The following is a 14,369-nucleotide window of genomic DNA, read 5'->3' as shown; positions in this document are numbered from 1 at the left end:
TGAATCAGGTAGCTCACAGCCTCAGGGTCGCAAGTTAGTCTGTTGGCACAATTAAAGGATGCAAATGAATAAGTGAGCTCCAGTCCTGTCTTTTCCTTTAAAAGGTCACAATGATTATTGTATAGTATGTTTTTTTTTATTTGTTTTTTTTCAAGATTATTTTATGGGATTTTCCCCTTTATTGACAGGACAGCTGCAGAATGACAGGAAGTGTGGGAGAGAGAGGGGACACACAGCAAAGGGCCACAGGCTGGAATGGAACCTGGGCTGCTGCAAGGGCCTCGGCATATGGGGCGCACACTCTAGCAGGTGAGCTAGAGGCCGCTCCACATAGTATGTTTTTTTTTTTCATACTCTTTGGCTCTCTGGGTGCTCAGCTGTGAGCTCATGACCTGATCTCAGTGTTAATTGCTTCAGTTCTCATTTTGTGATGGCTCCAGTTTATCCAGCCATTTATCCACCTGTCCATCATCTTAACCCAGCTGGCAGAAACAAATGTTTCTGCAAAACATGGATGCATGACATTTTTACTTTATTATGTGGCTGATATGTTGAAACAACGCTGTGATTAACGTGTGATTAGTTTTCGGCACAAAAACCACTTGGTGGTGGAAAAGATCATGTTTTGGCTTAACCCTTTGAAACCTGGATCAGCGTCACTTTTTTGTGCTGCTTTCAGACACCTTTCAAAGGTTTTGCCTTCGCAGGTTGGTTTGATTTCTTTTGAAAACATGGGGGGAAGGCAAAGAGTAACTTTGTGAGAAATTTCACAGAAAGTGCTATAAATTAGTAATATATATATATATATATATATATATATATATATATATATATATATATATATATATATATATATATGTAACCAGGAAAAATGTCTAGGGAAAGGAAGATGATTATAACTATAGCTTTATTTCTAATTACCATAAATACATATTCTAAATTAGATTTGTATAATTTTGAAGCACTTTTTCAGGTAATTTCCTTGTTTGTTTTACTTTATTGCACTTTTTTATTTTTTGTTTGCTAATTTTCAGAGTTTTTTTTTTCCAGAGGTATTTCTTACCAATTTGTGGGTCATCTCTTCTTAAGTTACTCATTGCCTCCTTCCCATATTTTTGAAAGAAATCAAGCCAATTTGCTGAGGTTTCAAAGGGTTAAAACACTCCAATTTGGGGACACTATCTTGGCTGGCAAAGCAGCAATGTCTCAGCAAAAGCAGGTGCTTTTTTGTACCACTATCACCTCATTTTGTGCCAAAAAGCTGCTTGAAACACAGCTGTCACTAACTAAACTTTCACATTGGCCCCTGGGGCCTGTGTCCAGTGAGTCTGGTCATCAATTCACCCATAGGTGTCCACCGTGGACAAGTCAGCAGTCTATAGCATGGCTGACCCTCATATAAATTGACAACCATTCACACTCACAATCACACCAACAAATCTGCATATCTTTTGGATTGTGGGAGGAAACTGGAATCACGCAGGCACAAGGAGAGCATGCAGACTCCACACAGTTCTGGGTTTGTATCCAGGGCTTTCATGCTGCAAGGCAACAGTGCTAACTAACTCCACCACCATGCCATCCACCTACTGTGTGTTTAATGACAGCAAAGCACTTTTAGAGAAGAGAAATGAATGTCTCTATTCAGCTGAAGCATGTCTGCAACATAAGTAAATCCTAATTAAATGCTGTTTTGATGACAACAGTTTTTAATTCAAATGGTTCATAGTTCAGTGCTCATGGACAGATTATGACACAATGGGCCCCTGGCCACAGGCATGCAAAAGGCCCCACCACCTCTCAGAGGAGGATGACACATAGACTTTGTGGTGATTTTGGCTATTTTTTTTTTGTTTGTTTGTTTTGCGTCTCTTCTTTTGTCTGTTTGAGGTCATAAGTTTCTTTTTTTGCAATTTCGTATCTCGTTGGATGATTAAAATCTAAGGAAACATTGTCTTGGGCTTGTTGTAGAGCAGCACCCATGCAGGGTTTTAAAATAAGGAGATGATGGCCTGCAAACGGTGAACATGCAATGTCACCTGGCTGACAGGGGCCTTTCCCAAACCCTCCCTTCCTCAGCAGCTCTTCACTGTAAAGTGTTACTCCCGCTTGAAGTCACACTTGCAGCCGTGAAGGGGTTCTCCATATTAAGAGGGAGGGTATAAATAACAGGTGAACTGTGGGACTCCGCCATCGGCAGGAAACAGCCATCACCATGGATACTGATAGATGCATTGCTTGCTCAGCTGTTGGGTTGCTTTATGCACTGTTTCCCTGCAGATGCAGAGCACCACTAAATAATAAAAGCAAATCAGCATGCTTTATTAGGCCTGCATGATGTATTCTTTTTTTAAAAAAAATTGGCATAGACATGAAGTAGCTATTGTGCAAAGTCTTAGGCCATGTAAAATGTTGTTATTTTAGCAAGGTTATAATGATCATATCTATTTATTTCTCGCTAGTCTCTTAATGAAAATACAAGTAAAATAAAACAGTTTCAACAGGCTAAAGTTGCAAGTATTTAGTGTGACCTCCCGTTCCACTTCCACTCTCTTGAACAGACAATATGAGATTTACTATACCAATCCTCCTGTGCATTTTCACCAGGTTACATTCAAGACATGTCCAAAGCGTGATATTGTTTATTTGAGCTACCTTTTGTTATGGTTGTAGGATTGCATATTTTCCTCTAAATATTGACTTCAGTCCTTTTTGGTGTTTTAATGCATTGTTAGGTGATTACTAGTAAAGTGGGACACTTTCTGAAAATGCACCTTCTGCTTCATTTTTAATCATTATCAAAATGTCTTAGCCCTTCATATACTATTCTAAATAGCTTAGGAGCTCTACTTTATTATAGTTAAGAAAAAAGAATGAAATTTCAAACAAAGGATGGATGACTGATCCTCAAACACACAGTGACCCAAAACCACATTTATCCAGGCGCTACTGGCAAACTGTGACAGTGTCACAATCTCATTAAAGAAAACAAAAGAGGATTAATGTGAATGTGACTTTTTAAAAAAATTCTGATTCACAATCACATCGCATAACAAAATGTATAATCATTACAAATTATTCATCAGTTAAAAAAAAATGTATTTTGTAACCTGAACATTATTCACCTCAGATTTTACTTACCATTACTGTCCACTTACTTCAAAGTTGTTGAACAATGGTTGTGTTGATTTTTAGTAATGTTAGTTTACACATGTAAAGATAAAAATGATTAAGCTTAACTGTCCCTCTTTACCCTTTGTCTCACTTAAGCAGTGTTTACCCTACATGTTCTCTGCATTCTTTGTTTTTTTTTTTTTTTATTAAAAAAGAGACTGAGAAATAAATATATTTATCTTCTTATTACAAATTTGCTAAAATAACAAATCTATGTTGGTCTGAGACTTTTGCACAATACTGTATTAGTAAACTTTATTTAGGGGCAAGGTGGCGCTTTTATTTTCCTGTTTTATGTCATAGTCACCATTTTTTTCCCCAGTTCAGCACAGCAAGGTTTTTATAGTCCACTATGGTTTTAGATGGCCTTTAATATGGCGAACCTTCCACGATCAGAGGCGGATAGGCCGAGGGTGTTGTGGAAAGAATGGGACTGAGTCCCCGCCTGTCTGCTCGTCTGTCTCCACAAACACTCACAACGCCGCAGCATCCCAACATCACCAGGTGCAGTGGAGCAAAACCTACTATGTGTGTGCGTGCGAGAGAAAGAGGGGAGGGAGGAAAGGGGGGCATTGTCGCTGGGGGCAGATGAAAGAAGGAAAGAGAGAGAGAGGGCTGGCAAGGTGGCGGGATTTGTGTTGAAGCCTGTGCTCTGTCAGACATGCGCAAGAGCGTCAGCAGCAGCACCGCGGCGCTGCGTTTCCGCCTTGGCTGAGCGGCGCACACAGCAGAGAGGGGAGGGGAGGGAAGCTGAGGAGAGGAGCGGAGCCACCGAGACGCAGCGGGGAGCACACAGTACGGACTGCGAGCAAATTACACCAACCTCCTCAAATTAACACGACAAGAAAGCGAACCTGTGCGGTGACGCGCCACAGCCTTCCAAGCATGGAGACCGCGCTGAAAACCAAGCACTGAAAATGTGAGATTTACAAGAGGAAATCAGAGGAGAGAGCGCGTGTGTGCGTGTATGTATGAGAGAGAGAAATCTCTCTTTATCTTTCGCGGGTGATCTCAATTCTGCAGTCTGAAAATGAAGAAGTTCAACATCAGGAAGGTGCTGGACGGCTTGAAAGAGGTGTCCTCCTCCACCCCGTCTGTCCAAGTGGGGCCACAGGAGAACCACCTGATCCAGGAGACCCTCCAGTCCGAGCATTTCCAGCTCTGCAAGGTGGGCGAGCCTGATGATTTTTTTTAATTTTATTTTATCACACAGCTGTTTTCATCCTTCCGCATGTATTCTCTTTTTTAATTGACCGTTTGTAGCCTAGTGCGCGTATCCCATCCCAGGATACAGCAGGTGCAAATGAGCTCCACACCAGAGATTAATTAACGCATTTTGCCCTGCGGTTTTCTCCTTAACTACAGCAAGCACCTGCCGGTTGGAGGGTTTATTAACATTTTTTGGAAGAATCCAGTTTAGAAAGCGGATTACTAAACCGTGGTGGGCAGCGTGTAACATACCTAAAAAAAAACAATGCGCATAGTGTACGGGACTGCGCTCCGGCGACAGAACAATAAACATGAGTTAGTTCCTGTGTGGTTGCATTTGTATTGTATTGTATATGTAATTTTGTTGTAATTTCTCAGACCATCTAGATGTTTCATTGTGGTGATATAGTGTTTTTATTCTCTGTGAACATGCCATCATTTGCTCTCTCTCTCTGTCTCTGTGTGTGTGTGTGTGTGTGTGTATGTATGTATGTGTGTGTGTGTGTGTGTGCTTGGCATGAACTGTCATATCGAGGGGTTGGGCCAAACTGATCCTCTCTTGCATAATCTGCTGCTGGGTTTGGATTAGCAAAACGGTGCTTTCTGGTTAGTGTGTGTGAGGGTGTGTGTCATCCCTTTTCGCCTTGTCTATTCCTTGCAGTGTCTCTCCATCCCCTTATTCCCCCACCCGTCTCCCTCTCTCTCTCTCTCTCTCTCTCTCTCTCTCTCTCCCTCCCTCTCTATCCCTCTCTCTCTTTTCTCACACACACACCTTTATCCCCAGATCATTGATCCATTGGGGACTGATGGCGCCTGTAGTAGGGGCTTGTTTGAAAAAAAAAATGTCTTGCCCTCCTCTGTCTGACTTGGCCATTAAAATAAATGGGCTTAATAAGCACTCATGCGTTCACATACTATATATACTGCATATAATGTTGCAGGCTTTCCCCATGCGTGCCCCAAATGGTTTGGTGTGGCCTCTTTATAGACATCACTGTTTGTTTGATCTCCTCATATATTCCCCAACCAGCACTATCTGAAGTGGATTGTTCGAGGATTCTTTTTTACATTTTTAAAGGTCCAGTGTCTAGGATTTAGGTACATCTATTGGCAGAAATGGCACATAATACTCATAATTATTCTATTATTAATTTATATAGGAACTTAAAGGCATGAATGATGGTGTGTTCTTTACTTTAGAATGAGCATTTATATGTACATACAGAGCAGGTCCTCATCTATATAGTCTGCTACGTTGCTCTACAGTAGCTCAGAATGGACAAACCGAACGTGGGCTCTCAATGGGCCAATTGTGTCTTTGCAAAAATGTTTTCTTCTCGTAACTTTTCCCTCCAAAGACCATTTGTATATCAATTACTCTCCATGTTCCGTTGAATTTGTAAAGAAAACTTAGCTTTTCTCATCTTTGCATGCCTCTGGTAAACAAAGAACATAAAAACTGAGAAAATACTTGATAGATTGGAGTTAAAGAGATCTGCGTTTAACAGTAGCAAAATTGTTTAAAAAATATCAATTGACAAACTCACACATAACTCTTGTGATATAATCTAAGTCTAATTTATCCAGTCCTATGATCTGTACTTCCCAAACACTTTTCACTGAAATCTTGGTATTTAAAATAGAAGTGCAAGTAAAACTCATCCATACTCTTGTCAAAACCAGACTTATTGTTAAAAAAACTCTGCCCTCAAAGGAACACTTCACCCCCGAAATGAGCATTTGTATATCACTCATCTTATATTAGCTGATTCGTATTGTTTTTCTCAAGTGTGAGCGAGGAAAGATACATTTAAATAACCTTCTAAAACTTAGGCTTGTACAGTTTTTGTTTTTTTTTAAATAATGGTACTTGATGTTAAAAACACAGCCTTCAGCCTTCGGGATGAGAGGCTCAGAAAGACAACATCGTCTTTTTTTAGAGATGCCAACAACCAACCAAACTCCAACATAAGGTTCAGGAGTCCAAGGCTAGGGCAAGCAAACTTTTTAGAGCTGCAATCATTTTAAAAGTTGCCAGAAGTAATAAGTTAGAGTGCCTGCGGAAGTGACTAGAAAACATCATTGAGAGCCAAGTCAACACACCAGAGGGCTCAGGGGATATTGTGTTTGGAAAGACTAGCTCAGAGGTTGCAGGTTTTTGATTGACGCTGCAGCCTAAATATGTCTATCAGCAGCCAGGCATCTGATGGAAGTATCTTTGAACAAGACTCCATCCTCCTGCCTGCACCTCCGCTGTCTGTCTGGACAGAAACTCTCTGTAATATGTTTCTCTGCGGAGAAGGCAGGTGTCTCTGCTGCACTGAGTGCTTCTTATGTAACGTGCTTTAGCCTTCTGCCGCTAAAGCAAACAAATCCAACAGCCCACCGCCAGCTGACTGATGCCATAAAGCAACAGTCACACACACACATATATACAGAGGGTGGACAAAAAAGCTGAAACACCCACAAGTTAGTGCACTCTGATAGAAGACCCTGCAACAAATCATAACAAAATGATTCTTATTGGTGTGTTTTCCGTGTTTTTTAATTCCCAGACTTCAGTGTAATCACGACTCCATGTGGGAGGCAGCGAGAGAAGGAAAACGAGATAAAAAAGAGTGAAATGGGAGAGGAGAAATCTCAAAATAGGCCCATGATTATAAAAGGATGCTAAATAGCGAAGCCAAATATCAGCTATCACTAAGAACAGAGTAACCGTGCATAGAAAGAGCATTTGTTCCTCTCTTTCGTTTTCTCTTGTCTGTGCAATTTCAGGCTTTACATATCTGTTTCATAACACTCGCCGCATCCATCTGGGCCATTTGTTTACCACAATCATGTGTGTGATATCCTTTCACAAAACAACACCCCTGCTGTGAAATTCAAATTGATAACACATTCTCTTTTTTTCTTTCTCTTCTGCACATCTCTCAGACTGTCCGTCATGGCTTTCCCTACCAGCCGTCGTCCATGGCTTTCGACCCCGTGCAGAAGATACTGGCCATCGGTACCCAGAGTGGAGCTCTCAGATTGTATCCTTTCAGTTGTCATTGCCGCTGTTATAGGTGACTGTGGCCTGTGGCAGCTCCTCTGGGTCCCTGCGTCCCTGGAAGGAGGCAGCAGGTGAGTGAACAGATGTCTGAGCTGCAATAGTAAGAAGCTGATATACATTGTTGGGGTTTCAGTGTATTTTTAGAGCATGCTGAAGAGTTTTTAGTCCAAACTCCAGATGTTGTCTCCTGGTAAGATGGTGCTTAAACCATAGGCGAAAAGCTAGCTTAACTCAGCATCCCCTGCAATGTGAGGACGTTAACACAAACAGGGACAACAGCTTGTGATGAAACGGCACCGCAGGGAGTCGTATAGCTGCAGAGAACGCCCGCGAGCTCGCCTGTATCAGGCTGCTTTTTACAGGTCCTCCATGTGTTCTCATGCCTGTCCGACAACCTTTGCCAGCTCATTATGGCGTGATGAAGAGCTGTCCGCCTGGCTGTCCCTCGTTCCCACCTGCTGGCAGTAAAGGCTGTGACTCAGTCTCATTCACCTGCACTGGGAGAGGTGAGGATAAAAACAGAGCACCTTGCAGACAGAGTGAGCAGAGATTCCACAGCCATGTCTACCAGACTTGTTTGTCAGTTCAGTCAAAATACCTTTAGTATGTTTTCTGCTATTAAAGGAACACTTTATTTCCAGATGACCATTTGTATGTCAATTTCTCACCCTGTGTTAAGTTGAATTTATTCTTCTTTATTCTTCTGGCATGCCTCCGGTGAATGAAGAATCCAAAAATGGAAAAATGTCTTGACGAACTGGGGTCTGTCTTTAACAACAGGCACAACTATATCAAATCAACCGTTACCCAATTCTCACACAACTCGTGCAGTATAATTCAAGTCTCATTCATTCAGTTGCATGTCCATTGACAAAAACAATAATTTTACCTCGCAGAACACAGGAGCTGCTGGTCTACTGCTGCCTAGATCACTTCATTGCTTTGCATTACTGTTTTACTTTGGTGTTTTTTAGGGTTTGTTCAAATTAACTTAAGTCACACAATAAGACATAAAAACTAACTAACTAAACTAACTGGTTTCGCAGAGCGCGTAGATAAAGTTTCACTTAAAATTGAGTTTTAAATTAAGTTTTCGTGAGAATGCATGCGTTCGAGAAGTACCGGGCATGCAACTGAATAAATGAGGATTGTACTGCGCAAGTTGTGTTTTGTAAGCAGCTGTTTTCAATTTATCAATCATTTTCTCTGTTTTTGGATTCTCCAAATACCATGGAGGTATGTGAGAAAACCACTGTCTTCACAAATTCAACATAACACAGGAAGAGTAATTGATATACAAAATGTAATTTTGATGGGTGAAGTATTCCTTTAAAAGGAGTGCAGGGGAGCCAGAAGAGATAGTCATGCACCCCTCTTTTTCAGGAGAATTCTGAATGTTCCCAAAGATTTACAGATTGATCAGCTGCTCTACTTTGAATGAAGAACCTTGTAGTTTCTGTCAGTGGTACACATGTATTAGAAGATGAAATTCCTCCTCTGGTCCTGTTTCAGGGCTGATGCAGAACTGGTGAATAAGCTTAATGGAGCTTATGTCTTGCTGTTTGGTACATTACTCCCGTGAGCTTCAGACTGGGTAAACTATGTAAGAAAAAAAAGCTGTGCATGGGGGGTAAAAGAATTCTGTAACCAATCAGCTTAGAGATCAGAACGTGCCTCCGATTCTCTCGAGTTTGGGTGAAATGATCTTGTCAGATGGTTCCTTCTGGCTGAAACTGGTCACTTTGAAATTGAATGAACAGAGGAATCTCTTGTGTTTGAGTGATGTGGATCAGATAGAATCTTATCAGAGTCAGGGGAAGGTGAATTTGGAGTCATCCATCTATTCTTTGGTTCTGGTTCTCTTCCCTTGTCATTTGCTGTTTAGTCAGCCCTGTCTTTTTATCTGATGACAACGATACCAGCCTGCCGTAGATGAAGGGATCATAATGGAGATTTCACGATTCTTTTTTTCTTTTCTTTTTTTTTTTTGCATTGCAGTGCTGCAGCTTGTGGGTTTTTTCCTGCACTGTACTTGATTTAATTTTGATTTTTGAAATTTATTTCAAATGTGTAAAGGACAATAGAGAAATGATTATACAAACAAGTGAGCAGACAGAAAAAAAGGAATATTTACAAACAATGAAAAACGTACGGCATAAAAAATAGTCAAACACATGATGACTTGCTTTTATGTTTGAAAAGTTATGAAAAGAAGTACAAACTTATTTAATCCCACCCCTTCTCCACAAATCACTGAATTTTAATTAACAAGCTTCCGTATTAATTTAAACCTATACTCAAATTAATTAAACATATATTCATACACCCATATACCCAAAATCAGATATCTACAATTCTCTACAAAGAAAAAGAGGAACATAAACTAGGAAAAAAACAAACATTAAGCAAGCTGTAAACATGATTGTCAAACCCCCTCTTCATCTGTGTACCTTGTGAAAATCGTGTTTTTACGTGGTACAAGAACTGTAAGTTTTGAAGTGAAATTTTCCCCTTAAATTATAACCCCACTTTCAATCACTCAACAAATTTTGAATATTTACTTATGCTAAAGTTTTATCAGGGTGCATGTTTTGTGAGAGGCATCCCGGGACTCCTGCACTGATACACATCTTTGCCCTGGAGGTCTTTATTTCTACAGTTAGTGGCGGCTGGCGGATGCTGGTGTCTACGCATCTTTGTGTGTATGTGTGTTTGTTTGCTTCACTGGCCTGCCAGGACATTTGGCTGCACCCCTTCTCCCTTGGAGGATTACAGGAAGTGGCAGATCAAGGGCCTCAGCCTGGCAGCGTAGCAGAGGACTGAGAATTACAGCAGGAGTAGGAGGTGTGTGTGGATGTGTACACGCGTGCGAGCAAATATGTGCGTACATGTCTGTGTGTATGCGTGAATCCTCAGAGGAGACGGCTGATCCCTGTAGCCATAAAGCCAATCACTTCTGTGATCCCCCCTAAAACTGTCCCATGTTTGATGCCCGCCGCGGACTCTGCTGCCGCGTCTACTGTCCAGCTGGGAAGATGACAATGTCCCTTTTGGTGTTGTCTAGAGAAAGAGGTTGGCGGGAGAGGAAAGGCCAATAGAGCAGAGAGAGGGAATAGATAGGAAAGAGTGAGGGAGGCAGGCTATCCCCTACTTCAAGATCTAATGGCCAAGAATAGAATCCTTATTGATCTGTGTGTGGTAATGCACTGAGACAGATATGCCCAAGTGCACACACTGCTGTCAATTGTTTTTGGTGCAATTTCTCAGCAGCAGAAAGAAGTCGTGAGCATTTGGAAAATAGGTTTCGCTGTGCAAGCAGTCGATGCATATTAGCTATCCATCGGATTAGCAGTGTAATTTGGAAAATAAGCAGGAATGCTGTGTTTGAAAAATGCTGAATTACGAAAGCTCCTTTGGTTTAAAGTGTTGAGACAATGTGTTTGTGATAAAAGGCATGGCTGCAAAAAGAGGAAGGAACCTTGCTCATTTCCTTGCTCTGTATGTCCTGTATTTCTCAACCAGACTGAACCGTGTTGTCACTTATCACTGTATTAATTAAACACATCACAAGAACCCTTTTTCGGTAAATTAAAGGGACACCTAACCCCCAAATTAAAACGACATATTTTTCCTCTCACCTATAGAGCTATTCATCAGTGTAGATTGTTTTGGTGTGAGTTGCAGAGTGTTGTAGATATCAGCTGTAGAGATGTCTGCCTCCTCTTCAGTATAATGGAAGTAGATGGAACTTGACTTGTGGTGCTCAAAGTGCCAAAAACAAAAAATAATTCAACAGTGGTGTCTCTTTTCAGAACTCATGACCCAGTTACTCAAGATAATCGAGAGACCTTACTGTGAGCAGTTTCATGTAGCAGCTATTTTCTTTCTACCAAAACAGCACCTGCAAACTATACTGCCCATCATATCACTGTGCATTATATTCAAGTTAAGCAGGGATGTTATTTTTCTGGATTAATCAGGAATTTCGCACCTGAAAATAATCTTAAGTGAAAACAGTGGGGGCAAGATAGGACCAATCAGAGTGGGTTTACAGAAAAAATCTGACAAGACTAATTTAGGGTATCGTGCCGCAATATAATCGTAAAAATAACGCAAAATTCATTAAAAAGTCACATACAGTAGGGTGAGGAATGGAATTTTAATTGTTTTTGAGTGAAAACCAAAGTGAAAACAGAGAATCAAAAACTGAAAATCTCTTGGTGACTAGTTCTTTTGTTAGATATTTACCATTCAAAAGATAACTTTGCTAATTTGAGACTGTATTTTTTTTGTGAAAGCACTCATGGCTGCTTGTGTTAAACAACAATAAATACTAGTGCATTGAGTTGTTGGGCATCACTGCAAATAAAATTTTCCCTCAAAATACATAAAGATTTTATGGCAAAGATATGGAACGATTTCAAACAATACCAAGAACTCGTATCCTGTACTTTTAGTAACCAGCTTTCCAGGTATTTGGACAGAATTCATTTAGCATGTTGAGTTTTTTCTAATGGAAAAAATTCACCATCCTTGATAATTGAAATTTATACTCCGCTGGGTTCAGTTTGTGTGTTAAAGGCGAGCATAATGTGGATGGAAATTACCAATTCTTCCAGAGCTCTATGTAATGGGAGATTCTGTCACTACCTGACAGAAAAAATACTGCAGGGGTCTTATTGGATGATTTTGGCAGTCAAGCAGGAGTCATTTGTATGTGTATGTATTTGTGTGTGTGTCTTTGCTGGGTGGTCTGTGTGTGTGTAACAATGTGGCGGCTCATCTCTGCCGAGAGACGGCTCTTTACTGGTGGTGGCCAGGAGAGATGGCAGCACTATAACTCAGAGACTCCCTGTAAGCCAGCAATTGATCAAATTGTCACTCCATGCTCTGCCAGATTATCTCATCGGCAGGCGCAGGACATCATAGGACTCACAAATACAAGTCGGGGCACACACGCGTACACACAGTTGTTATTTCAGGACAGACATTCAGAGGTGGTACAGTGAACACACACACACACACACACACACACACACACACACACACACACACACACACGATAGCCAATGACTTATGTAAATGTTAGTGGATATGCGCACACAAATACTGTATGTGTACTTACATACACAGGAGGGGAAACGTTTGCACATGCGAGCAGACAGTGGTGCACACATGTTTGCAGAGACACACACATACACGCACACGCAAACACACACAGGCTTTGCAGTAACTGATGTGACTGGTAGGGGCCCTGTGCAGCTTTTGGTCGCAGCACAGATTGACTCTGACATATCTCCATCATTAATCTTCCTTCTGATTCACTCGGTAACTGTGCTCCTCTCCGAGCTTTGTCTACAGTCTCAGGGGAACGTCACGAGCTCCGACTGGGCTACTGAAAGCGATTCATTTTGAAGTGTTGCGATAGAAATTCTGTCTCAGCCGAGGATGTTGGAATTTTATTGGTATAGTACGTACAAATGAAAGTGTGCAATTGTAGCCTATAATCTCCACAGAGCGTCACAATAGCAAAATTTCCATAAACACATTTTCATGTGCATTCATTTTGAAGTATTGTAGTTTATCAGAAGAGCTGTATAGAAACTGCAAAATTTGTTTAAACTTCCTCAATATCACAAAAAGGTTTTTTACGCTCGCTTGAGAGTGCTTTGAGCACTGAGTTATGTGCTAAATAGAATATGGAAATACCTTTGCCAAATATATTCTGACTTTGCAAACAACTCGCGTCTCGCCCTTAATTATGCTTAACTTTAAGTCTTAATAAATGTAAATTGTCAAGTCAAGTCAGTTTTAATCATAAAGTCCATAAGTTTGGCATTTTAGTATGGGGGTGTGTGGGGATTGACTTTCTTCTGAAGCCAGCCCGGAGTGGTCATTGAAAGAAATGCAAAGTTTGGTACTTCTGTGTTGGCTTTCTTTGTCAGCCCTGGAGGTTGCCCATCAACTCATCCTAATAAACTCATGCTTTCATATGCTGATGATCATCTGCTTAACATTTAGACAAATACACAGCGGCATCTTATACACTTATTTATTAAAGATAAACATGACAAGCATCATACATTTATCCTGAAAATGAAACTAAACGTGATCAATCAGCCTACTTATACAGCAAGCGTGATAAAACAACACACAGCGCAGTATAATACGGTGACATAAAAACATCATTTATTTATAAAGAAGCACGATAGGGATTGAGATGGGTCCCTGGACTAGTGTGTACACTTTCATATTTCTTTATGTGAAGAAACCTTAATGGGAATTAATTTTAATGTATGTCAGAAATTCCCGAAGGAGCCTAATGTGATAAAAGCTCTTGTTTCACAGAGCAGTTAACAGATGCCTCTAACAGAGCACTGACTGTATATAATTTATATGTCTGTGATTGTGGTAATGGATTTTTGATTGTAATCAGCGATTTAAGAAAATCTCTAGCTTCCTCTTTTTGCATATCTTCAGCATCTTCAGAGACGATGGAAGAGGATGGTAAATGGTGGAAAAAGAGTGTGTGTATTGCACTGTTTACAGTTTATTATTGAAGAGCGGGAGCTTCTTTTCATGTCACAGATCATTTGTTTATTCATTTATTCTTCTATCTGTTTTGTTGCATCTTTATTCTCCCTCTCATTTTCGCTCTCCTCCTCATCTGGGTTGTTAGATGCGAGTGAACTCTTATAGATGGCTCTCCATAGAGCAGACCAGGCCTGGGGTTGTGTGTTTGTGTCTGTGCTCAGTTATGCAATGTGCTGGAGCCTGGCACGCCAAAGACGAGCTGACTGAGACAGTAGCAGTCTCATCAAAGGGGTTAAGATGCTGCTGCCGCCAGTGGTTATACACAGCATGCTGTACAGTATGTGGGAGTGACTTTAGCATGCACATGTGTGATCAATACATGTTTTATTTAGCGTATACA

General features: G+C 40.8%; 1 protein-coding gene across 4 annotated transcripts in view; it reads left to right on the top strand.

Moving 5' to 3' along the window:
• The first annotated feature begins 200 nt into the window (after window positions 1-200).
• Window positions 201-14,369, top strand: part of stxbp5a (syntaxin binding protein 5a (tomosyn)) — a 129,192-nt gene continuing 115,023 nt past the window's right edge. For 2 of the 4 annotated variants that reach the window (XM_088089126.1, XM_042503038.2), the window contains exons 1-2: window positions 3,890-4,342; window positions 7,318-7,415. In XM_088089126.1, the coding sequence (XP_087945252.1) occupies window positions 4,205-4,342; window positions 7,318-7,415 (236 nt within the window). In that variant the 5' untranslated portion in view covers window positions 3,890-4,204. Of the gene's footprint in view, window positions 310-3,889; window positions 4,343-7,317; window positions 7,416-14,369 lie in introns of those variants that run through there. The other 2 variants (XM_042503040.2, XM_042503039.2) reach the window with 2 other exon arrangements.

The sequence above is a fragment of the Plectropomus leopardus genome, chromosome 16 (genome assembly GCF_026936395.1).
Source record: "Plectropomus leopardus strain MGB_pleo_1.0 chromosome 16, ASM2693639v1, whole genome shotgun sequence".
Taxonomy (NCBI): Eukaryota; Metazoa; Chordata; class Actinopteri; order Perciformes; family Serranidae; genus Plectropomus; species Plectropomus leopardus.
Note: the sequence above shows the minus strand (reverse complement) of the source record. Positions and strands in the feature narration are given on the sequence as shown.